Source organism: Fistularia commersonii, chromosome 22 (assembly GCF_037954325.1).
Source record: "Fistularia commersonii isolate RoL2024-O1a breed Wild chromosome 22, RoL_Fcom_v1.0, whole genome shotgun sequence".
NCBI lineage: Eukaryota > Metazoa > Chordata > Actinopteri > Syngnathiformes > Fistulariidae > Fistularia > Fistularia commersonii.
In genome coordinates this window covers 8,919,899-8,947,299 of record NC_141305.1, presented here as the reverse complement: position 1 = coordinate 8,947,299, position 27,401 = coordinate 8,919,899, and the positions used below count along the sequence as shown (strand labels likewise).

Sequence of the window (27,401 nt, the reverse complement as noted above, 5' to 3'; positions counted from 1 at the left end):
ATCAAAATAAAGTTTCTAGATCTTGCCAACAAAAATGTAAAGATCTGTTACACTGTCATTTACTTTCTACAGATCTAAATTCTCAGACAAGATCTCAGGCTTGTAAGAACTAACAGGACCACAGTAGTCATAAACTTTCCTCTATGCAGTTAAGGCGAAACCATCCATCCATCCATCAATTATCCCGCACTCCGAGTTGCAGGGAAAAGATGCCGTTGGGCGAGATGCATGGTACACCCTGTTCCCACATTTCAAGAATTAAAGGGGGGAAAAAAAAACATGTGAAAGACTTATACTGTCTGGAAATATTTGTCTGATTCAAAAGATAATTCAGACATGTTTTTTAACCTACCCACCTCCTCCTTTTTAGCTCTGAATTTTTAACAGGGACAAAAATGATTGCAATCGGTTGCGAAGGAAACAAAAATGCAACAGTGAAAAAACTGCAGCAGATTTGTCTGTTTAGTTGTCTCTATGTAGGATTGTTTGTATATCAGGACTTGATATGATGAATCTGGCCACACTGTCATTTCCACTTCATTTAAAGTTTATATTTTATTGAAGTGTACTGATAGGGAGCTATTGCCTGTCAGAATAGAAACCCTCACAGGATTTTAGCTAATACAAAGTAATTACAAAAAGGACATTCACAGTCCGACAAACCTTATCCTTGGGGCTCCATCGAGACAAAATCACAGTAAACTAAAAAAAACTGAACAAAACAAAACATCACACTTTTTCAGTTTTATATATAAGGCCCAAAAATTACCTGAAAAACTCTTGATTCCAACACTGCCAGAATGATCAGGAAAATAAACATTAAAAAAAATAATCACCTTAGGTACTAAATGAAATTACATAAAAACAAAATGGCTGGGAAAATCAGTAAAGAAAATATAAATGTGAGAACATCAGAATAAAATGATTTTGGAATAATGAGAAAATTAATTTGAAAACAAATTATACCAATAAATAATTATATATCAAATTTAATAGTAAATATAGAAGTAAAAGCACTAAGCCTTTCTGTTAGATGCACCTCAATGCTTTTAAGAGCAACATTTCCAATTGTCTTAGTCCCATAACTCTCCTTAGATAAATAAAGATAGAAAATCAAAAAAAGGAAAATTATTCTTTAAGGCTTTATCAAGGCTATCAACAACTAAGTAAATAAATAGATAAATAAAATGTGGGAATATTGTACAGTAGTTGTGTCTATTTCTCTTCAGTGAAACCAGGAGCTAGTTAAGACATTATCTCAGTTTATAGTAAAAATAAATCTACTACAACATTCCCATGAGGGTCCTTACTATCCAGAGCTGGTCACAGTTAATCCATCAATGGTATGCGCCTTGTGTTCGCAATCACTCAAACAAGTTTGTAAGTATCAAACAAGATTCAATGTGTCAAATTAAAAGTACACATGAAGGTAATACGCAGCATCAGTGAGGTGCTGTTCTTGCATTTTATTAATAATACTTTGTTTCCTTTTTCTCCTTATATTATTGCATATTACTTTGATCCACTTCAAACCATAGCCAAATTCATCTTCAGATGAGAGAAAATTGTGAAATATGTCACCAACCTCATACATACATATACACACACAATATATCTATATATATGTGTGTGTGTGTGTGTGTGTGTGTGTGTGTGTGTGTGTATTTCATATATATAATTAAAGGAAATTAACATCTTATTAGCAATGGCTTATTGAGGACATTCCAACTGTCTGCATGCAAGTGTGAGTGACAGGCTAAAAGAAGTAAATGTGAAGTAAATAGGGTTGACTTCTTCGCAGTTCATATAAAAGGATGAATTGAAATTATTTCAGCGAGATGACTTACTGTTGATGAGCCTAAAAGCTCGGCATAGCTAAGCGAAACCAACACGATGTAAATGAGCATGGCTTTAGAACACACACAAATGGACCCAAGTGTGTGAGTTTGTGTTCATGTGCGTGCGCATGCACATGCCCCCGTATGTGCTTGTGCTTTAGCTGAGGAGTTCCAGGTATGTGACAGGCACTTTCCCTTTCAGGCTTCCTCTCTCTCCGATCAGCCAGTCTGAGTCCATTCCAGGTAGCGTGTATACTGTTATGAGCTGCAAAGCCACAAACAAAAACACATATTTAGAGGTTAGTCCTGGAATTTAAAGATTAGAATAAGGCAATTTCTAACTTTTCCCCTTTGAACATACTGGCATAGCATTTTTTTATGTCGATTACAGGTTTAAGAAGTCACACTGGAGTTAATGAGTTTGAAAATACCACGTTGGACTTGATTCGTCACTGCGTCATCATTCCCTAGATCAATTTAAGATGACAACGAAAGGAAAGGGGCATCATAAAGATCATAGACCTAATAAATTTTTTAACTACTTCTACAGCACAAAAAAAAAATAAAAAAATCATAAAATATATTGTTGGCTCCCCTCCTTGAGCTGCTACCTTACTGTGGAGGAGGGGTTTGGGGGGTCCCAGTGACCTTGGGAGCTATGTTGTCTTTATGCCCCTGAAAAGGTCACCCGAGGCAAACAGGTCCCAGATGAGGGACCAGACAAAGCCTTGTTCAGAAGGCCCTTATGAAGAATAATGCAGAATAATGAATTCCCCTGCCTGGACGCGGCTCACTGGGGCCCCCCACCGGAGCCAGGACCTTATATGGGGCTCGATCTTGAGTGCTTGGTGGCCAGGCGTGCACCCATGTTTTTTTTTTTTTCAAGATGGAAGACAGCAGTCTGACGCAGCAGCTCCTTGTATCTTTTACGCTATCTCTTTATTTTCTTGAGTTATTCATTCACCTTTCCTCCGCCGGAGGAAAGCCAGCGCGAAGGTGAGGGAGCGGACAGAGAGGGACAGGAGATACAAGCCTTTCCTGCCCTCGGTCATCATGGGGAACAAGAGGTCGCTCGCCAACAAAACTGACAGCCCTCGTCGACAGCCAGCGTGCCTACAGGGAATGTAGCATGCTCTGCTTCACAGAGACCTGGTTACAGGTGAACGTACCGGACAGCCGCATTGATCTGCCTGGTTTCACACTGATACGCACGGACCGGATGCAGAGCGGCAAGAAGAGAGGAGGAGGGCTTGCCGTCTATGTTAACAAGAAATGGTGCAAACCCGGTCATATCACCATGAGGGTCTCTGTGTGCACCTCCGATGTAGAGCTGTTAGTATTAAGCAGTAGAAGATAGATAGATGAATGGATGGATGGATTGTGTTTACATGTCTAAACTACTGTCCATCATGCTTTAATAACAGATGATCAAACTACATGAATCTGACAAAGATTTTGTCACTTTTCAATGCCATCCTGTCACGATCATCCAAGCACCTTCCAACTCCGACTGATTTATTCAGTTGCGACATATGGCAGACAAATTGAACATTTACAGTTATTCCCTATCTAAGATTTTTACCAGAGAAAGTTAACTGACTATCATGTGAATGATGCAACATAGAGAAGAAGGTCATTCATACAAGACTCCAACTTAGGCTTACCTCATCAGCAAGGAGTGAGAGCTCACTTGAGTCGGCGGCATCATAATCATAGAGGACTTTGGCTGTGCGTGTTCCTGTTGCTGGTGCCTGCACTTCCTCTATCTTGAGTGTGTCTGATTCCCCTCCAGGGCTGCTGGGACCCTCTGGTAACGAGTCAGCAGTAGCCATGTAATTACTGGAGTTCAGTGCAAAAGCATTGGGGAGCCTGAGTGAACAGCCAACCAGAAAAATAAGAAATATGAATAACTTTTCAACACAAAAAGTAAATTAATATTCAGAAGCCCAATAACTTAAGTGTTGGGATGCTGAAACATGAAATGCTAATCACAGCAGAAGACAATGATTTGCAAATCATAAACAAACAATCTATTCCAAATGGAACATAAACTACAGCCCTGACCCACCCAAACACCAAAGACTCTTATGTGAGAATGCTGTTCTTGGACTTATGCTCAGAGTTCCACACCGCAACTGCCGATCACCAAATTACAACAGTTGGGGCTCAACACTTCCCTCTGCAACTGGGTGCTGGACTTCCTCTGTGAGAGCCCACAAGCAGTACAAGTCAGCAACAACATCTCAAGCAGCATCACACTCACCACAGGGGACCCCGCGGGCTGCGTACTCAGTCCCCTGCTCACGACTGGAAACCTACCTAAAGCACCAATCACATGATGAAGTTTACAGATGACAACTATGTTGGGTCTCATCACCAAGGACAATGAGACCCATTACAAGAAGTAGGTCGACCTTTTAACCATGTGGTGCAGAGACAACGACCCCTTGCTGAACATCAGCAAGACCAAGGAGATTGTTGTCAACTTCCAGACAGGCCACACAAAGAACCCCCCGCTGAAATCGGTGAGTAAGCAGCACCAAATTCCTGGGGGTGCACATCAGTGAGGACCTGTCCTGGACCACCAACACTGCATCACTGGTGAAGAAGGCACAGCGGCGGTTCTACTTCTTTTACAAACTCAAGCAAGCGAAAGCAACCATGTCCATCATGCACACCTTCAACCGGGACACCATCAAGAGCGTCCTGACCGGCTGTAGCACTGTTTGTGGCGGGAAATGCACGGACTACAACAGAAAAGCTCTGCAGCGATTGTGAACACAGCTGGAAGTGCCCCACTCCCCTCCGTGAAAGACATACACACCACCCGCCTCACCCGTAATGCGTCCTCGATTGTGAGTAATGCCAGCCACCCCACACATAGCCTGTTCAGCCTCCTGCCTTCAGGGAGAAGGTACCAGAACCTCCAGGCCGACTCCACCAGCATCACCAACAGCTTCATACACCAGGCTGTCAGGATGCTGAACTCTCTTCCCACTATCCCACTACCTATATTCCACCCCACCCCAAAATACTTTTTTTTTATGCACAACTGCTACTTTGCACTGAGAAAACCATTATGCTGGTATTGCACCATATACCATTATGGCATTACCTACTGACCTTTGCACTACACAGTACACAAAAAAACCCTCTGCTGCTACTCTTTCATGACATCAAATATCAGTCTGTATCTGTGTGCACTTTATACTTCATACCTCATAGCTTAAGGTTTATTGTTTGATGTAACAGTGCACTTTACTGCTAATTTGAACTTCACTGCTTATTTGCACTCCATAATAATTATTATCCTATTGTTAGCTTCATGTCACCGTAGGATTGTGAGAAAAGTCTTCCTCTTTATGTCCAGTACATGCGGAGAAACTGAAAACAAAACTGACTACAAAATCTGACTACTCGCAGATTTTCTCATTGGGTTTTTGCAAAACTGAAGAGTTGATTCAAGTGACAAGTCTTACATTCTACTTGATCATGGGTTTAAAAATGGAATAAGATTTCATCAGGACTCTGCAAAAGCAAATCATTTAACTTGCTCTGCATCCCACATTTTAGGCATCCAACAGTTAAACTGATAGACTGATTAGAACTGTCAGGGTAGTTTTTTTCTTACAGGGTTGTTAGTCAGAATGGATTTTGAAGAGTGACAATCATAATCTTAAGAGGTACTCACTTGATCATAAGGCCCCTTTATTTCAAATTAAGGTCTCTAGTGTGTCAGGTTTTATAATGGAACACTGACCTGAAACCCAAAACAGCCAAAGCAAGCCAAAAAGTAGTACTGACATCCCCGGGATGGGTTATCTTGCAGCTGTGATTAGCATTAGTTTCATTGGATACATAAAAAAAAAACTGAAAGACATATAGATATTTACCTAACCTTTTTTTCCTTGATTTAAGCTCTTCCTACAATACTGAATAGCAAAGCCTTAAACGTATTTAAGTTAATCAATTGAAATACTTAAGTATCATTAAAGTATGGTGCAGTTAAAACTGATAGCATTAACACCTTCATTATACAGTGTTTTTTACTATGGCGTGATGAGCAAGCCTTAAGAAAGGAATGGTATAGATCAGGTGAGGGAATATTGTGCACAGGAATAAAGTTAACAATGGGCGATACCCGATGTGAGATATGCATCAAATTTATTTCTATTGCTCTGTTTTTATAGTGAATGGTTCTCCAGGCAGTCTCTCACCTTCCCAACTCTTTCTGTAGTTCCTGCATGTGGAAGTGACACTGCTTGTAATAGGCTGCTTGGGCTTCCACCAACTCATGCAGGCAGCGCAGATGATTGACCTGCAGGGAAGCAACAAGTCATTTATCTGTTTAGTGACTTATTGTACCCAACTGAACCAAGATAAAAAAACTAATGACAGCAACTTTATGAATATTACACAGAAAAAAAGTTAAACTGAGTAATAACATTAGGAATTAACTGAGACACATTGTCAGGAAATTGCAATGTGATTTTCAAGAACTTGCTCAATTCTCAAGTTATCCTACAAGGTGATTTTAGAAAAAAAAAAATGTTTGTGTTGATCAAAATAAAGGTATATCTAATTAATACATTTTTCATTATTCCAAAAGATTTGCTAGGACATTTTGATTGTTCTCTTGAAGGTCTCTGTATTCAAAGAAAAGTCAAGAGTTAAGTAGCACAGAGTCAAGTGAACTCAAAATGTAAGGTCCTTTTTGACAACTCAGTCTGGAAGGTAAATAATGGAAATGGTTTGTTCTTAGCAAAGTAAGGCAGGTTTAATTAATTTCACACTAACAGATACGTTCAACTTCAATATTTAAGTCCCAATGTTGATGTTATATATCAAAATCTTTGGATGATAAACTGATCCTGGATAATAGCTGGAACGGTTATTTGTGTGTGTGTGTGTGTGTGTGTGTGTGTGTGTGTGTGTGTGTGTGTGTGCGCTTGTATAGGTCCCATTTGAGCTGGTGAAAGCCCAGATGCTGTCAGGTTAAGGTTGACATACATGTGTGCTACTGATGCCCTCCAGAAGCAGCCGAGTGACCTCTGCTTGTCTGTCAAATTCTGTTTGAGCCACTCGGAGTTCATGTTCAGCCTGAAACAATAGGATTATTATCAGTGACATTATCTCACACTTCAATCTAGGGACACAGAACTTGGGATCTCTGACTTAACTGGGTCATGGAACCCTCAGAGGTTACAATGACCTACAGACCTCAAAAACACACATTTTCTCATGTATACCAAGAAGCATTAATAAAGGACGACATCTATATTGTTTCACTTATTTGAGCGGATAAATCTAAAAAAGCTGACTGCATATGCAGAAGAAAAAAAATCCCTTTGCACAGCCTTTCAAATAGGGAAAATATGACAACACATCATGTTATATGCTGAAAATGCAAGAATTGTAATAATGCGAAAAGAAAATGTAGTATTTGTGATTACTTCATTTTAAAAGGTGTCCACCTTGGGCCACAGCTCTTCGATCGACCTTGGGGTCGTATTGCAGGACTTGCTGCTGCATGTTTGAGACACTCGGGTGAAGGGAGGGGCGGAGATGTCAACTGATCACCAGCTGGTGCTGAGCTGGCTTCGATGGTGGGGGAGGATGCTGGTCAGAACTGGCAGACCCAAACGTAATGTGAGGGTCTGCTGGGAACGTGTGGCAGAGTCCCCGGTCGGAGGGAGTTTCAACTCAAACCTCCAGCAGAACTACAACCACATCCCGAGGGAGGTGGGGGACATTGAGTCCAAATGGGCCATGTCCTGTGCTTCTATTGTCAATGTGGGAGACTGAAGCTGCGGCTGTAAGGCGGTCGGTGCCTGTCAGGGCGGCAGCCCTTGAACCTGCTGGTGGACCACAGTGATGAAGGATGCCGTCAAACTGAAGAAGCGGTCCTATTGGGCCTTTCTGGCCTCTGGAGCTCCGGAGGCAGCTGACAGGTACTGGCAGGCCAAGCAGCATGCAGCTTCGGTAGTCGCCGAGGCAAAAACTTGGGCGTCGGGGAGATTCTGGTCCACCATCCGGCGGGTCAGGAGGGGGAAGCAGTGCTCAGTCAACACTGTGTACAGTGGGAGCAGAGCGCTGCTGACCGCAACTCGAGACATTGTAGATCGGTGGCAGGAATACTTCCGAGACCTCCTCAACCCAGTTGAAACATCTTCCAATGAGGAAGCAGAGGCGGGGGACTCTGGAGAGGACACAGCTATTTCTGGGGGCTAAAGTTGCTGAAGCACTCAAAAAGCTCTCCCGAAGAGGGGCCCTGGCAGTGGATGAGGTCCGCCCTGGGTTCCTCCTAGGCTCTGGATGCTGTAGGGCTGACACGCCTCTGACGCATTGCGTGGATGTTGGGGACAGTGTCAATGGATGGATGGATACTTAATTTTTCTTTTATTTGTGATGTTTAAAAGATTTATCTGTGACTATTTAGCATGCTGCAATGCTGTTTCAAACTGAGCTGACATGTGATGTAACTAAAAAAAAAAAACTGGCAGGTGACAGTATTTTGTTTTATTTCACACACTGTGGGTGTTGAAGCTGGGTAACATGTAAAAATAGGATCATTTTGGAGATTTGCGAATGGACTGGACCATTATGCAGGTCCTGCCGGTTTTAGAAGCAGTATAGGCATTTCAGATAAGTGGACCAGCAGACTCGCACATTAATCCAAGTGAAAGAATTAAGGCTGAAGGCAAAGATAAAGATCATAAAAATGCGGCAAGTACCTTTTCGACTTCTTCACTCCAAAGCTGAAAACATACAACAAGAAAAAAGAAAGCAGGAGTCATTTCAAAAATATCTACGAAGTCTTTGCTGACTATTGCTCAGCACATTGTATAGCAAAATCCCTGAATCAATACTTTCAGCAGCAGAAACCATGAGTTTGGGGAACTTTTGCCATGCCTCTTAAGATAAATGGTCAGTGCTATTTTGTTTACTAAGAGGTGGCTGACACCTTCAGCCAGCTTTCACTTTGTGGTTTATAAATTGTCTCTGCATGTCAGTTCTTTTTTTTGGTTTAGGCTTGCTCATAGTTTTTGTTTGTTTAGTGTTTTTTTCAGCTCACGGCATACCTTTTATTTAACTGAGTTTCAAGAGAATGGCTGAAAAATGTTACAATTGTCAAGTACAATTTAAGAGAATTGTCCTCTTACCGCAGAGGCACTGGCAGAGAGCACATAGTTGCGTGGTCTGGTCTCCTGAAAATCTGGAGTCATCTATAGAAACATGAATACAAACAAATACAAAAATTCAGACATTACTCATTATATTCCTCTCCTCATTTTGGGCAGCAGAAGAAATTTGCAATTACTATGATTCTTATTAAAGCTGCAGTAGCAATGTGCTTTAGGATATTTGAGGGTCTTAAAACAATAACTTAACGTTGCTACTACTTTTATAGAAGTCTGAGCCAAATGTTTATAGTCCATATAATGTTTCTGCTGCACCACATTTCCTTTCAAATTTGAATGTGTTGCATTTCACATTTAAATGATACAATCTTGTCCTCTCATTTCAAAATTGCACCTAGTAAGATATAGCATGACATGCACATGCTAACATGCAAGGAGGTAGTCTCATTTTGTTTGATCACAAACACGAGGTGTGAGATCATATTTTCAAACAAATAAACCTGGTCACGATAAACAAGCTTTATCATAAGCTGATGATGATTTTTTTTTGAAAAGCCATGCCACGACTGGGGATATGCTGGTAACAGTACATTACAGTTGTGGGTCATGGAAAAATACTGGTACAATCAAAATTTCATGAATCAATTTTTGAAAAATCCAATAAAATTTGTTTTAGATTCAATAGCTTGTGTATCACAATATTCCACACACACGCCTACACATACAGTTCAGTAGCAAGACTTGACCATCTGTATACACGTACAGGGTGTGATCGTTATTTTATTTTACACACGCTTTTTATCTTATCATCATCTTATCAACAATCAAGGACGTTTTGGAGAACTGATCATATTCCCTTCTGCTTGCATACGGTCACACCAATAAACAAGATGTACTGTGACCTTGATGTGCACCTGCCAAAACAGTTGTCTAGAAAAGCATAATAGCTAAACCCATATACTGTATGTGTATATATATATATACGTATATGTGTGTAATTCTCAGCAAAGAGGGACCTATTATAGACTCATGGCAAGGCGGAAGATTAGATGCTCAAAAGAAACCAATGTCTTTGGATTAGGTCCTTATAGTGTGTCTGCAGATGTGAACACCTTTGGTATTTAATTCCCAATTTGAGTTCTGAAAAATGGCAACTGAACAGTATAACAATGGTAATTTTTCAGAATTAGATAAAATTAAAATCTAAACAATTAAATGAGATTAAAACAATTTCACAAATCACTATCAGTCATCCCCAGACTGTTTTCCATGTTAAGTCGTTAATTAGATTTCTAGGTTAAAGCAGCATACCAACTGAATAAAACTGTATTTAAAAAGTAGTGTCTTAACAATATTTGAAGCGCAAAACTTTGTTTGCTTGATAATACTAGAAAAGCCCTTGGGCATTCTGCCGCAGTTGTAAAAAGCTGGTAAAAACGGATTTGGATCTGGCAGGTTTTCTCTTTTTTTGGTTCAAGATGGCTCTTGAAGACAATAAGCTTTCAGGCTTGATGGATGTTACACCAACACAAAAATACATAGTGGACTATTCCTTTAATGCTCATGCAGATTATTCTTGTTGACTCTAAGTTTTGTGAGGAGCATCACTGTAAATATACATCAGTGATTAACTACCTTTACAACGGATGGAACACTGTTTACTAGCTGACAACAGACCCCAATATATAAGTCACATATTCACAAATTTCTCTTTTTTGGAATAAAAACCAAGAAATGCATAAGTATTTTGTCTATAATTAACAAAAACGACAATTGACTTTTCATCCATTCACTGTCTACACCACTTATCGTACAGTCAAGGTTGCAGTGGAGCTGGAGCCTGTCCCAGCTGCCATTGGACGTGAGGAAGGGTACACACTGGACAGGGCCACATTTAGAAACATTCAGCCATTCAAGATCTCAGTCACACCTCTTGGCAATTAAAACAATGCATGTTTTGTGATTGCGGGAGGAAATCTACACAGACAGACCATGCAATCTCCACATAGAAAGGCTCTCTGTTGGAATTGAACCAGGAACTTTCTTGCTGTGGAGCAGGAGAGCAAACCACGGCACCACCTTGCCGCCCACATGAATTTTATAATGATGATAAAATTATTTTAAATGTAAAATTTTATAAAAACGAATTAATTTTTATAAAACTCTAAGGATGGCTTAATTAATACATTTTGTAATGTTTGAATCAACGGCAAAGCATTATTAAAAGGTATTAATCAGTCTGAGCTGGGTTTTGAGAAATTAAGGGTGAAAGACTGAAAATCTTTGGGTAGTTAACACTTAAAAACCATCTTAGGATTTGAAATACTCATGAATATTTTCCATTTTTTACTAACAATTCATCAGATTTATCAGTTCGAACTCCAATATACACTATGTTACAAGAAAAATCCGAAAGAAATTTGATACAAAATTTAGTATTGTTTTTTTTTTTACCTGTATTCTTAGTGATATGCTGCTGTCACCATCTACACCTTTGTTTTTAATATTTTTTGTTCCCACCATTTGTACCTTCCCCATCACTGATGCTGTACTGATTATGTGTATGACATTAAGTTGTGTTGAGGAAATTAAGATGAAGATAGAAAAAATACATGCCTCATATTTAATAAAACCGTGGTGCACCGAGGGTTACTGCATTTACGGAGTCAGAGAACTCTGCAAAGGATTGAACAAAAAACTTAAGGGAAAGCAAAGGTTTTTATAGGGTTGGGTAAACAAGGTCAGGTGGAAGGATATTTTGCAAAAATGGCCATTGCTATGTCTACACAGTCAAAGCATTGCTTTGAACACAAAAAGTACAGATGTTGTGAGAACAGCACCATGTCCCACGAGAACGCATAAATTGTAATGTCTCAGGAGAAGGTGCAGATGGTGAAGACAACACATCACTAAGCATGCTGAGGGATAGAAAAGAATAAAAATTTCCATTACAATGATTATTGGGCTTTAGTCTGATTCATGGACAAGGTAATGTTTGATATAAAGGATCACAAACAAGTCCTTATGCCGGCATAAATAGTGGCTAAGAATTGCAAAATAAATAAATGAAGCACAAAAATTTATGGAATATGGTTGGAGTCTGGTGTGATACAGAAACTCACTGGTACTCGATGCAGCATATGACTGATTTAACTTCTTTTCACATTGTTTATTTTGTTAGTGTATAACATCTTACCACCAACAAATGCATTGCAAAGATGCATGTATAAGCAGATGAGACAAACAACCCAAAGTTAGCGTCCTTCTACATCATACTATTTGAAAATCGTTTTAATACTCACTTCGCCCTCGTACTGCAAAGGATGCGGATACACAGACAGTTAACGTTAGTGGCAGCCCCATCAGAGTTTGATTAATTATTGATGCTTCTCAGACTGGGGGCAAACTGCACTTGTCGGGACCCACCATAGCCTTGGCTTCAGCCACCTTGGCCTTCTTCAGACGGGCTTTGCAAACGTCTAGATCTAGGCGAAGATTCTCCAGTAGACGGCGCTCTTTCTGCAGGACACATGAAAACATTGGGCGGGTCAGTAATACTGCAGTAACATTTCGGGTACGGTACTGTTTCTTGGGTGCAAAAAAATTGGGAAAAGAATGAATTGAATTCCGATTTTATTTAAAAATAATGGGGTTACTTCTTACATCTTTGCAAAAATCAATGATGAAATTTTTGAGGGACTATTTTGTTAGTTATATTGATATTTTCATGGTAATTTTCTTCCATAAAATCTTGTGGAATATTCAGGTAATTTAATTCATACTTTTAGATAATTTCTTGCTCATTTTGATGATTTTTGGGGGGAATTTCACATTTATTTTCAAGTAATTTTTGTTGATTTCTTGACAAAATTTACTGACCGTTAAAAATAATAATTGTCAATTTGTAAAAGAAGGGGCGAGAGAATGAGAAAGAGGAGAGTGAAAAAGAGAAGGCAAAATGGAGGGTGGGAAGAAAAAGGCTAGGGGGAAAGAGAGAGAGACAGACCTCTGCTGGTTAAATTCAATGATTACAGAGAATAAACTTCAACGTTAACCAAGTCGGTGGTTAACATATTCCAGTGTATATTTTGTTGTTAAAAATAAGAATATTTGATCAAGCAGTGTCACACTGTTACTGGACAGGGATGTAGGACTAGATGATATGAATTAATAATTAATAGCACTGCAGATAATTCTGCAACACAATGTTTTTTGCATCTGTCTCAAAAATTTAGCATGGTTGTGTAATGTTTTATTGATTACACTGAGGCTCAAGAGCTCTGCCACAAATTTGTCTACAGGCCCGGCAGTTATCCAACATATTCAATAAAAACAGCATTCATTTGAACTCTGAGACAGTTTTGTCCAAACAAGAAGGTAAATCTGTGGCTTGCTATTTCCTTCAGTTGTTCTATTTCCCCACAGAGCTCACCTTGGAAAAAAGCATTAAATTGTAGAGTGAAATTTAAAGTGTGGACAGATGAGCGCACGCATGGATGGACGCACGCACACATGCACACACGCACACACACTTACATGAGGGTTGTGGCATTGGTTAGTGAAGCAGGTTGGTGCGGTGACAAATGTTCTGGAAAGAATCAATACAACCACTTACAGTGACCCCTTCTATGATTGGTAGCTGCCTTACTGTTATAGTCTTCCAGTCTCCTTCCAGAAAGTTTCTCAAGGGTGTGAGGAAGCTGATGGCAGATGTCTGGATGAACTCCCTCTCTGCTGACCCCAACCTTCTCTCACAATCCCCCACCTTCAACAGGGTGCTCCCTGTAAGAGGTAAAGATGACACAAAAGCAACAAACAATGAATTTGCAAAAAAAACAAAAAATTACCAAAACTAAGCGTGAAAGTAATACAACATTGCAAATAAAGAAAATAAATCCAAACAAGAAGTTAACAGCAAAATTCTACAATAGAAACATGAAAAAGAGAAAAATTGAAATACCAACAAGAAATAACCTATTTTCGTTAAGAAATGAGCTGAAAAAATTTCAAGAAATGAAACAAATGGCAGCGAGCAATTACTATTACTGAACTGAATTTATTGCTGCCTAATTCTTTACAATTTTACAAATAAAATGTAAAGAATTACCAGCAAAATCCACAATATCTTAGACAAACATTAAGTAGAACTGAAAAACTAGAAGGGATAAATCAACAGAAGAAGATTAGTAAACTACAACAATACTTTAAAAAAAAAATGACCTGAAGATTGAAAAAAGGAAGATAAATTTGCACGTGAGCATCTGACAATTTGGTGTAAACAATATCAATAGGTCTAATAATTAGAGGTATGATTGGTGGGATTTCTGATGCTAAAATTGTGGTGGGACCAACAGAAAGAAAATATAATCTTAGTGAATGTGGAAGAAATCTAAAATATTGTTTCAGGAGGTTCGGTCTGTGTTTACATACTGCAATACCCATTTGCAGAAATGGAACATTTGTTTGCTCTTTAAGAGTATGTTTCTGAGAGACTCATGAATGTGTCATACATTGTTGAACATGACATTATTATTCTACCAGTCACTGTATTTAGTCCCTTGGAAAGCGTAGCTGCATGGTATTATATCCTTAATAACTGTTTACGAGAAATTGCAAATCACTGTTGAGATCATTCAGTGGGATAAGGTTTCCACTCAACTTGTCTTTCCATTGGCAGAGATCTTCAGGCTGACCTTCAAGTCTCTTGGAGGAAACCCAAAGTGTCTTAAAATAACAAAACAAAGTCAAGTAGCCACGATAAGATTGGGCAATGACAGACCATGATCTGGGTGACTGAGAGCCTTCACAGATGCATCTTCAAACACTCTTATGATAATTCTTACTGAAGATTGAACTGTATTTTTGCCCAAAATGTACAGGTATCTTGGCTTTACCCATTTGTTTATCCCGCATCTTTACCAAAACTTAAAACACAGGTAATTTTCTTCTAACTACTGCACTACTGTGGCAATATCGTCTTCTTCTCCTTTCGGCTCTTCCCTTCAGGGGTCGCCACAGCGAATCAACTTCCTCCATCTAACCAAATTCTCCCTATCCTCCTCTCTCACACCAATTAACTTCATATAATTTCTCACTACATCCATAAATATTCTCTTTGGTCTTCCTCTAGGCCTCCTGCCTGGCATGTCCAATTCTCACCAGAGTTCCTCTCTTGGCACCCTGTCATATGCTTTTTCTAGGTCTCAAATCACATAGGTTACATTTAAATGAAAAGCAACCAAAGTATTGACAAGCTTGAATGAATTGGATTCTGGGTGGAAATATTGAGCTGTGAATTTCCTGCCAAAGAACATTAGACAAACTGTGGAACAAACTGGCCCTTTCCCAGCATATTGATATTTTCTGTTGGACAGGAAGGCTCTTGCCAGTGCATCCGCCAAAACAAGCCTGTGGGGTGAAGGGCAATAAAGTAACTAAATCCATTTTTTTTGTGTATAGTTTGACAGATTTTTGCCCCTTTGGTATATTCATTCGACATTTTTGAAACGGCATCATACATTTTACAATTAGTCCAACGCAAAAACAGCAAATACTCAAAGAAGAAATTCCTAAACCATTATTAGGAAATGATCAGAAATAAGTAGAAATTCATCCAAGAGCAGTGACAAACTACCGGAAATAACCACATCTCAGGTTCTCTAATATTTCAATGCTGTTATTAAAAGACAGGTACCAATCACAATCCAGAATGAAGAGGTGGACACAATGGACACCTACAAGTACCTTGGGGCTACATTAAAAATATATTGGACTGGTGGCATAACACTGATGCACTCTACAGGAAGGGTTAGAGCAGGAAGTTCTTCCTGAGGAGACTGAGGTTGTTTGGCATATGCGGTGGGCGCCTAAAGACCTTCTACCTGTCTAGGGTAGCCAGCGCACTCTTCTTCGGTATAGTGTGCTGATGGGGTGGTGCTAGGACTTGTGAGGTCAATAGGCTCAACAAGTTAGTGAGGAAAGCCCACTCGGTGGTGGGACCGAACTTGGAGCGATCCTGGACAATCCTTCCCACCCCCTGCAGAACGAGCTGTGGTTGATGTGCAGCTCCTTCGGGTACGCTTCAGACGCTGTTTGTGCCCACGGCCATCAAACTGTATGGCAGCAGTCTGGACGGCACACAACTCTGACCGGCCTGAGGTGCATCTATGCTGTTTCCACAACCTCACTATCTTACCCAATTCATAAACTCACCCATTCACACGTCATACCCGAACTCTGATGTCTTTCTTATCCTTGTTGGTCCCAGCCTACACTAAAACTGCCTATTTTTGTTTATCTATTTTCTTCTTGTCATTGCTCTTGTCACTTTATTTATATTATCTTTTACTTCTGGTTGTGTATTTTTCACCATAACCGTTCCATTCTGTTGTCCATTAGTATCCCTGATGTTGTTGTTGTTCTCCCTGCTGTCTATTTATTCGTGGATGTCTTGCTATCTTCTGTCTTATAACTGTCTCTCTATTTATATTCATATTCATTTTTTTTATTTTTGACATTATAACTGTTACGCTGCTGTGACTAAGGAATTTCCCATATGGGGATCAATAAAGTTTATCTTATCTTAAAGGACTTGCAGCATATGCAGTTTTTACAAGAATTTCTATAAAGTAATATTAACCACCTCTCATCCTGCTGGAGACCCTCATTGTATTAAAAAGATTATCTTGCATTTCATATTCCAAACATAAGACTCTTTTAATGTATTTAAATATTAAAATGAATCTACTAAATATTGTAATACCTATTACTCAAGTGGTACTAAATCAGAGAAGGCAAATGAGTTGACGTAGGCTGGAACAAAATCTTTTCAATACTGTTTGAACAAATGAAGATGAATGAATGTCTGTCTCTTCCTCCTTACAGGCTCGCTTGTTTTTGTTTATCTGCTGCACTATCATATGCACACAATCCAGCATGGTGAGATTGTCGTACTAATGAATCAGGAGAAATCTCACTCTTAAAGGCACACCACATCTACAATGTAAATACCAATAGCACGCTTTCATTAGGAAATGGCTTTTAGAGCACAGCTCTATTGCCCTGGGATTTGCAATGAGATCTCAAAAAGTACCATTCCAAACACTTCCCCTGCTGTGGTTGCGTTCATGAAGGGGTAGAGAGACAGTGATGTGACTGCATCAGACACATAAATTTGGTTTTACTAGATGGGTACAAAGTCGTGGAATTGCTGGCCTTGCATTGATATTGTGTGTGGTACAACAATAATCACAGTACCCATGTATACATTTGTCTTCAGCATTTCCTGCTGTCATTTAACACCAACCCAGTTTAAAATGAAATATCTTACTATTTCTTTCTCAAACCAAGGCTAGAAGCCACGCCTTTACATTAATATCTATATTATTTTCAACATTTAGCTCTTTTCTGATTTGTGCCATACAAAGAAATAACCTGGTATGGTATCATCCTTACTGAGGTCAATATTTATCCAAACAATGAACAATACAAATAAATCAGGTAGAAATTTTAGAGCATTTAGTTGATCAGTTTCATTCTCATTCATTCTTAAAGTTTACACTTACCATATGGGGTTCCAGGACCAAACTCCCTTGCAGCATCCTGCATGTACTGCCCCAGCAGCTCAGAGTTGGTGATTCTGGACGGTGCCTTCCTATCCAACTTCTCATAGAGAAATTCCTCAATTCTTGCACCTGTACAAAGAGTCAATGAAAAGGTTCAGGGATGCAGAAAAATTAGCTGATAAACTATGGAGAACTTTATGTAGTTCAGCCCCATAGGGATTAAATCAAAAAATAAAAAAAAGACACCCCCAAATACACCTTTTATTTCATTGATAAGCTGTTGGGGGCAGAAAGTAGACTTGACATCAGAGCATAACATACTGCTGTCCCAAATTATACTCATTCTGTGCAATATGGTGTAAATAAAAAAAAAAGAGGTCTATAGCTGAACCTTTAGGACATTTTTGTTACACTGAACTTCAGCAAAAGGTTGCTTTTGATTTCACAACCATTGGAGCATAAAACATTCAATTTTTCTGTTTGGACGTTTCTCTAACTGAGAACTATAACTATGAAAATTAACTAGTGGTATTCAGTATATTCTAACAGACTGAGCCATTTTTCACATCTGGCATTGGGATCAATTTGATGCGATTGTCCTGGGTTGCCTTGCTCCTGTATCATGGACCACTGCAAATCAATGAGAAAAATCAGTTAATCAACAGTGTGGATGTGTTGGGATAGAGGTCAGGATGTGGTGTGGATGTGTGTGTATTGTGGGGAAAAAAGGCTTTTGAGTGAGATTGTGTATGTGTGTGTGTGTGTGTGTGTGTATGTATTAAAGTCGCTCAAATTTTACTGGGAAAATTGGCAAATTTAAGTTCAGTTTATGTTAAAAGTTTTCATTTTCATGTAGCCATTGAAGCATTTGTTTTTGCATTATCTTTTTGTTATGATTTCATCCCGCATTTATGAACTTAAAACATTTGTGTACTGCTCTCTTGGCTGACTGATTTGTTTTCATTTTTCTTTTAGAGGAACCAATACCTTGACCGTGTTGAGAAATAACACATGTTCTCATTATTTAGACTAGCAAGCCAGTTAAAGAATGACATTTTTGTTCATATGAGCTTCTGTGACTGTGTAAGAAAACTGATATATTTGTCATAGGCATAACATTGTACTTGACTTTGGCTAGACCAGCTTTCACTATTCAATTTGGTAGTGGTTAAAAGAAGCAAAAATTGTTAAATTTATAATATTATTATATTCTGCTGTATGAAACATCACAAAATAAACAGTTTTGTCCCCAGTATGTGTGTACATAGATTACAGGTGTGCCTGTAATGTTACAGCTTTAAGTTTCCTGAGGGAAAGACAAGAGTGTGATTACAAGAAAATGTGCATTAAAATTTATGAAAATATTGAAGTTGCCTGAGGCTCTGTACAAGGACGTCTGAAATTTTGTTATCGTAACTGATAAATCAGGTATTCTCTTCTTCTTCTCCTTTTGGCTATTCCCTTCAGGGGTCACCACAGTGAATCAACCTTCTCTATTTAACCCTATTCTCTGTATCCTCCACTCTCACACCAACTAGCTTCGTATCTTCTCTCACTATGTCCATAAATCTTCCCTTTGGTCGTCCTCGAGACCTCCTGTCTGGCAGGTCCAATTCCAGCATCCAACTAATAATATATTCACTATCCCTCCTCTGTACATGACCCAACCATCTCACTCTGGCTTCTCTGACTTTCTCTCCAAAATATCTAACATGTGCTGTTCCTCTGATAGACTCATTCCTGATCCTATCCATCCTGGTCAATCCCAAAGAGAACCTCAACATCTTCATCTCTGCAACCTCTAGTTCTGCCTCCTGTCTTTTGGTCATTGTAACTGTTTCCAGTCCATACAGCATCGCTGGTCTCACCACTGTCTTGTAAACCTTTCCTTTCATTCTGGCTGATAGTCTCCTATCACATAGTGCCCCTAACACTTTTCTCCACCTATTCCAACCTGCTTGATCCCGTCTCTTCACCTCTTTTCCACACTCTTCGTTGCCCTGGACTGTTGACCCCAAGTACCTGAAATCCTATTACTTCCTAATCTCCACTCCCTGGAGCCTCACCGTTCCACTTGAGTTCCTCTCTTTCACACACATATACTCTGCTGTCTTGCTGCGACTGACTTTCATTCCTCCCCTTCCCAGCGCGTACCTCCACCTCTCTAGATTTTCCTCAACCCCTTCTCTGCTCTCACTACAGATCACAATGTCATTTGCAAACATCATGGTCCATTATTGACTCTGATGGAGTCAATAATAGAGTCAGAAACTCTACCGCTGCCTCTCCTAGACATGTCCACACCTCCACAGGTATATCATCAGGACCAACTGTCTTTCCACTCTTCATCCTCTTCAATGCCTTCCTCACTTCACTCTTACTAATTTCGGCTACTTTGTTGTCTAAAACAGTCACCTCATCTACCCTTGCCTCTTCCATTTTCCACATTCATCAGCTCCTCAAAGTACTCTTTCCATCTTCCCATCACTCTTCTAGCATCTGTCGATACGTTTCCCTCTCTATCCTCACCCGGACCTGTTGTACGTCCTTTCCATCATTATCTCTCTGTTTCGCCCATTTCCACTATTTCATGATGGTTTCTTCAGTTTCAAATAGATAGCTTCTTTACCTCATTTCTTAGCAAAAGAAGCCGTCTCCAACGATCAGGCATTACATTGTGACCACCTGGCTAATATTATGATTTGTTGCAAAAACAGATCTGTTCTGGCAATAATCTATGTTATTAAGTTCAACTGTGGTCATAATGGTATGCCTGATTGTTCTACATCAAACTGGAGAGGAATGAAAAGTCTGTATTACGGCTATGAACGACAAATGGCTTGAGAAAAGAGTAAAGGGGTGTCTTCAAAAGGATGAAGCTACTACTATAAGATTTTTATGAGTACCATGGCCTTGATGAATGAACACAGACATCGCAGTGTTTTTTTAATTATTTTATGTAAAATTACAAGACAAGGAAGTGTAAATGCACCTTAAATGATGTCAGAGAAATTGACATTATGACATTTTGTTCAAGACAACTTCAGCAGAGTGTCATGTTTCCAACATGAGCAAAAAATGAGGTTAAAACAAAAGGTAATATCTCAACTTGAAGAGGCAATGTCAAAAAATGATACACAAAGCCACATGACAAACACTAAAAGGTATGTGGGAGTCTGATTCAACAACTGCTGGTTCACAGTGCAACCACTTCACCAAGTCAAAGTTTACCTGCCAAGAGATTTACCATTTCAGGCTTGACAAGCAAATAAATCCAGAAAATAAATCCAACAAGAAAAAGACCACAAAAACACAAAAATACTGAATCATATAACAGAGGTGACTAGTTAAAATGGGATACACGCCACAGACAAAACACATCTGCAATGATGGTTACATAATTTAGAAATGATGTGAGAGAAATATGTAGAGAATGAGAGGGAACTGTGTAAGAAGACAGAAATGTGTGCAGAAAGACACACATAAATGCCAACCATTTTTTGGATTACTGTTGGTTCCACTGGCCTTATACAGTGTATGGTCCTTCATTTTGTGTTCAAATATTAATATTCAGTTAATATTTAATTGAATATTAAACTGATGCTTTAAAGGACAATTTCCATCATTTCATATTACTGATAATTTTTTGTATGGTTACAAATGTTGTATGATTTTGATTGTTGTTATTAATATTATACCCCTCCTTGAACTGCCATCTCATCGTGGTGGAGGGGTTAGTGCGCCCCATTGATCGTAGGAGCTAGGTTGTTGGGGACTTTATGCCCCTGGAAGGGTCACCCAAGGCATACAGGTCCCAGGTGAGGGGCCAAACGAGGCTCAGAAGACCACCCATGACAACTAAAGAACTTTCCTGTTTTCGCCTGCCTGGATGTGGGTCATTGGGGGTCCCCTTTGAACCAGGCCCAAGGACAGGGCTCAGTGGCGAGCACCTGATGGCCAGGCCTGTACCCATGGGGCTCTGCCAGGTACAGACCCCAAGGGATGACATGGGTCCCTCTTCCCCTGGGCTAACCACCCATGGGAGGGGCCAAGAGGGTTGGGTGCAGCGTGAGCTGAGTGGTGGCAAGAGCAGGGGAGCTTGATGGTCAAACCCTCGGCTACAGAAGCTGGCTCTTGAGACATGGAATGTCACCTCTCTGGTGGGGAAGAAGCCCAAGTTGGTGGGCAATGCTGAAATTTTTTTTTTTTTTTTTTACTTTGGAGTTACCCCCGGTGAGAGGTGCTGGGCAGGTATGGGCATATTGATTGCCCCCTAACTCGACACCTGCACATTGAGGTTCAACCTGGTGGACAAGAGAGTAGCCTCCCTCCGCCTTCAGGTGGGGGAACGGGGTCTGACAGCTATGCGCGGCTATGCACCCAAAAGCAGCTCAGTTTACTCACCCGTCTTGGGGTCCCCAGAGGGGACTTTTAGAGAGTGCTCTTACTCAGAACTCCCTCGTTCTACTGGGAGACTCCAATACTCACGTGCGACTTGGAAGATAGGGAGGGAGCAGTGTTTTGTTATTGGACTTCTGTGGTCGTTATGGAATATCCATAACAAACACCATGTTCAGGCATAAAGGTGCCCCCCTTTTCGGAGGGTGTGCTCCAACTACAGGGGGATCATACTCCTCAACCTCCCTAGTAAGGTCTATTCAGCTGCACTGGAGAGGAGGGAACCTTGGATCCAGGAGGCGCAGTGTGGGTTTCGTCCTGGTTGTGGAACAGTGGACCAGCTCTATACTCTCAGCAGGGTCCCCGTGGGGGCATGGAAGTTTGCCAAACCATTCTACATGTGTTTTGTGGATGTGGAGAAGGCATTCGGCCGTGTCCTGTGGGTAATCCTAGGGGGGGAGCTCCGGAAATATGGGGTACCAAACCCCATTATACAGGCTGTTCAGTCCCTGTATGACCGGTGTCAGAGCTTGGTCTGCATTGCCAGTTGGAAGTCAGACCCGGTTCCGGTAAGAGTTGGACTTTGCCAGGGCTGCCCTTTGTTACCGATTCTGTTCATAACTTTTATGGACAGAATTTCTAGGCACAGCCAGGAAGTCGAGGGGATCTGGTTTGGTGGCCACAGAATCGAATCACTGCTTTTTGCAGATTATGTGGTTCTGTTGGCTTCATCAGCCCATGTTCTCTGCTTCTCACTGGAGTGGTTTGCAGCCGAATGCGAAGCAGCCCGGATGAGGATCAGCATCTACAAATCCAAGACCATGGTGCTCAACTGGAAACAGGTGGAGTGCCCAGTCTGGGTTGGGGGACGAAGTCCTGTTCTAAGTGGAGGAGTTCAAGTATCTTGGGTCTTGTTCACAAGTAAGGGAAGGATGGAGCAGGGGATCGACAGGAGGATTGATGTACCGGTCTGTCGTGGTGAAGAGGGAGCTGAGCCAGAAGGCGAAGCTCTTAATTTATTGGTCAATCTATGTTCCCACCCTCACCTATGGTCACGAGCTGTAGGTAGTGACTGAAAGAATTAGATTGCGGATACAAGTGGCCGAAATGAGTTTGAACGATTCTCTTTCTAATTCAAATTCTAACTCCCTTAGAGATAGGGTGAGAAGTTCGGCCATCTGGAAGGACCTCAGAGTAGAATCGCTGCTCCTCCGCATTGAGAGGAATCAGATGAGGTGGCTTGGGCATCTAATCAGGATGCCTACTGGATGCCTATCGGGCAAGGTATTACGGGTATGTCCATCTGGGAGGAGGCCACAAGGAAGACCCAGGACACGCTGGAGAAACTGTCTCTCGGCTGGCCTGGGAAACCTTGGGATTCCCCCAGAAGAGCTGGACCAAGTGGCTGGGTAGAGGGAAGTCTGGGCCTCCATGCTCCGGCTGCTGCCCCTGCGACCCGACTACGATTAAGCGTTAAGACGAATGGATGGATTACTATTCTACAAATGTTTACTTAAAATTGTTGTTCGTTTGTTTTAGGCTGCTGTACAATAACAGGCACTTTAAGCAGACATTAGGTGTTCCAAGAACTATGGAGACACCATTCTAGTCTCATGTTTCAGCTTCTCGAAAAGAGACAATGAAATTGTCTGAGGCCAGTGGAAATAGGTCTGAGAAAGGCACGACTTTGTGTTTCACTGATGAACAATCACCACTTGGACTTTCCTTTTTTCTCACAGGCTAACATGTCGCCACATTCAGCTGCGTAAGCATCGGATAAACATATTGATTGTTTGTTGAACAGCGCAGATAGTGATCAGTTGTTCAGGATGTGTTTTACTGCCCTGTGCTGATCTGATTGACATCTCTGTAAATGACTGAGGCATGATATTTCCATAGCAGAAGCAACATACTCACCAGTGTGGTCAACAGAAGCATGCAGAATCAAAAAGTCAGCATTAGAGCTCCTGGTTCACCTGTTAGTCACTTCACAACATTCTGCACTGATGCATTTACAGTGTTCCCCTTCAAATATGAATTTTATTCATGAGGTTTTGGAAATTGGTTTAAGTTAGATGAGTGATGGCAAAACAGAGTAAAACATCCTACAAAAACAGACATGTCTCCATTTCAGTTGTTTAACTGATTCAGAGTTCTGACCAGAAGTTGTGTCGTATGTGTCTAGAGCAGGGGTCGTCAACCTTTGATGCTGCAAGAGTCATTTGGATCCATTTCCCACAGAAAAGAAAAAACACCGGGAGCCAAAAAATCCTTTGATAACTAAAATGAAGATAACACTGCTTGCATCTTTTTTTCCCCTTTATGATATGTTTAAAATAACTATAGTGGGTTGCAGTTCTGAAATCAGAAATTGTATTTCTGCACACAGTAAAAACATTTTAAATAAAAAAAAAACAAACAAAAAAAACCTGGATTGAATGTTACTTCACCTACAATTCAAAAGGCCGAACTTAAATTAAATCCCATGCAGAAAACCAAATATGTCACTTGTGTGTGTGCGTCATTGTTTTATGGCATGTATTGGCATGCAGTCAGCTGTCACCACAAATGAGAAATGTATCATTACACAGCAAAATATGTATTTGCGCTACAAGACCACGATAATCTTCAAATAGATTCAAATAGATAGAATTACATTTAAAAAAAAAAAAGAACAAAAATAAAATTAATTTTAATTAAATATTCATTATTTATTCCCAAAGCAATAGGGAGTGGGATGAAACAGCCACATGCAGTTCCAGAGCCGCAGGTTGCCGACCCCTGGTCTAGAGGTAGCAGGTTACAAAGGCTCTGAAAGGGTTTGACTGCAGCTTATGTTAGCAATTCAAGTCTTTACAATTTAACAATAACAAAGATGTATCTTCAGCAGATGTTTGAGAATTATTTCTCAATTGTGCAGCAAACAAATGAAATGTGGGTCAAGAGTGTTAACATCTTAACTATACTTGATAACATCAATGTAGGTTTGTACAAACCTAATGCTGGTCAGTAAATGAATCCTTTTTTTTTCCCCAAACCGTAATATCATTGTAAAAGTATTTTTTTATCAAAAAAAAAAAAAAAAAAGTTACATGGTTTTACAAGGTGTCCTAATACCTGTTATTGTCTGATAACGTATTCATTTATTTATAATCCCTTACTTTTCTATTTGTTTTGAAACACGTCAATCCCTTACTCTTTTAAAGTCAAAAAACTTTAAAGAAACAAACAAACAAATAAATAAAAATTAAAAAACAAAAACACAAAATCAGCTAAATATGTCATTAAAAGTAATAAAGAAACCAGATGAAAATAAGTAGGATTAGTATGAGGCGGGATACACCTATGACTGGTCACCAGTCAATCGCAGGACCACATATGTAGATAAACAACCATTCACTCGCAGCAACTTTCCAAATTGTTTTCCAATTAACCTGCATGTTTTTGAACAGTGGAGGACATGGTGGAGACCATGGAAACGCCACACAGAAAGGTCCCCTCGTTGGAATTGAACCAGGGTCCTGAGTGCTGTGAGGCCGGAGCACGAATCTCTGTGCCACCATGCCGCCCATAATTTGTGAATTTATGAATGAAGAAATTGATTTTCTAATTATTTGAAAATGAGCATTTTAAAGTAATTTCATTTTAAATTTAGTTAATTTCTCAATAATTCTTGATTGGCAAAGAATTGCCAGAACTCATGATTTATAGTACAAAAAAGTAAGTATTTAGGTGAAGATCATGTTTTTGGTATCTTATAAACAAGTGATACAACTTCAGAAAAAGCATTTTAAATAGAGACTGAACACGAAGTTGCCAGAACACACTGAAATGGTGGCTGCTAAAAAAAAAAATTCTCAAGTCAGGGTGTCTTCATGTTGTTCAACAAACTGTATGCCTTACAACAGTTAACCAGTACTGATCTTTTGATGCAGCTTCCATTAAAGCTCAGCATGTACACTTACTGGGGTTTGGCTGCAGCAGCACCTCTGTCTGCCTGTAGATTTTCTCTGTCCAATTCTTGGTACAATCAGCTCTGCTCATCAGGTTCTCATAGTGAGCGTCCAACTCCGTCTTCTCTGCCTGACCAAGTTTCTCCTCAGTGAACTGCCACACACACAAAATAATCACAGGTCACAGACCATAGTTTGGCGCATATGTCCTCAACTGATGCTTGGGAGTGGTGAGACAGGGACTATGCCTTTAAGATCTCTGAAATATGTATGAAATGTAGATGGCTGCTAGATTAACAGTTCAGCACAAATTCCATTTCTAAAACAGAAAACTGCCTGAATATCTAGAATAAGAACGGGGGCGTCAACAGAAACACTTACAATTAGCTTAAAAAAAACACAGAGTAAGATCAGAGATCCTGTTTCAGAAATGGCATCAAAATAATAGGAGACATTAGAATAGCAGATTTCCAACAAATATATTTTTTATGAAATAAAAAAAAAAAAATTCTATAAAGTCAGCCATTCCAAAATCAACGGAATATTGTGAAAATCACCAGAAACAGTCTAAAATTAGCACGCCCTTAAAGTTTAAAACCGTGACAGCAACATTTTATAGCCAAGAAGGAACTGGTCAAATAAAAATAACAATCTTATCATTTTTAAAAAATATACATACATGAACACATTTTTTTAATTCACTAAAAATTTAAGAAAAACTTGTCTTGTCTGATGTCCATCACATCCCTGCTCTTAAACAAGAAAATGTCACTGCTAGCAAATGAAGAGGGAGGAAGGGCCCCTAACAGTCGTCCAGCCTTTGACTTGGTTCGCCACTAAATAGCCATTATAATTGGTTCCTCATGATAATGATCACGGGGAATTAAACTGAAGGCCCAGTGTCTCCCTGACACACTCGCAGTCACTGGTCTCAACCGTACAAATACGCACATATATACATATATATGTGCATGCCAAATGATGCCTAAAAAAAGGGTACATACAGTTTTGTGGGGAAGACGCCCCAAAACATGTCTTCTTCGGCCAACGGACCGATCGGAAAACACCGTCCTCTCTTGCAACGGAGGCCCAAAATATGACTGCAGAACAAGTTCTTTAAGTTGTTTGTTTCCAATGCTAACACCAAGTGATAGCCAGGAGCCATCATCCGTGAAGTCAACAGTGAGAGACGCCGAACATCTGGTTACCACAGAGTTCCAGGCGGTCGCATAAGGTTTCGAAGGGCGAGATGTGTCCTCACCTGAACAGCACGGGTGAAGAAGACTCCGGCGCCGCTGGCAAGCTTTTTTACATTGAAGTCCATCCTGTCTTCTCGAAATTCTGTCCGGCCGGGGATGTTCCACTCGAAACAAGGAGAGACAGCAGGAGGGGACGCATATGCGTACGCAAGAAGTCACGTGAGCATGGATGACGAGCGTGCGTTACGTAAAGAACGTAGAGATTTTTGATATATATTTTTTTTAAATAGTTTTTGGATCAACGAAT

At 40.1% G+C, this 27,401-nt stretch overlaps 1 protein-coding gene across 1 annotated transcript; it reads right to left on the bottom strand.

The window, feature by feature from the left end:
- Positions 1-1,061: 1,061 nt before the first annotated feature.
- Positions 1,062-27,322, bottom strand: LOC147221627 (endophilin-B2-like). The gene is made up of 11 exons (XM_086169625.1): positions 27,157-27,322; positions 25,908-26,049; positions 17,545-17,673; positions 13,629-13,762; positions 12,407-12,499; positions 9,002-9,064; positions 8,573-8,596; positions 6,849-6,938; positions 6,056-6,156; positions 3,503-3,707; positions 1,062-2,103 (listed from the first exon to the last, which is right to left on the bottom strand). The coding sequence occupies exons 1-11, from the start codon at positions 27,217-27,219 to the stop codon at positions 1,996-1,998; spliced, it is 1,152 nt and encodes a 383-aa protein (XP_086025751.1). The 5' UTR covers positions 27,220-27,322; the 3' UTR covers positions 1,062-1,995.
- Between the last annotated feature and the right edge of the window lie 79 nt (positions 27,323-27,401).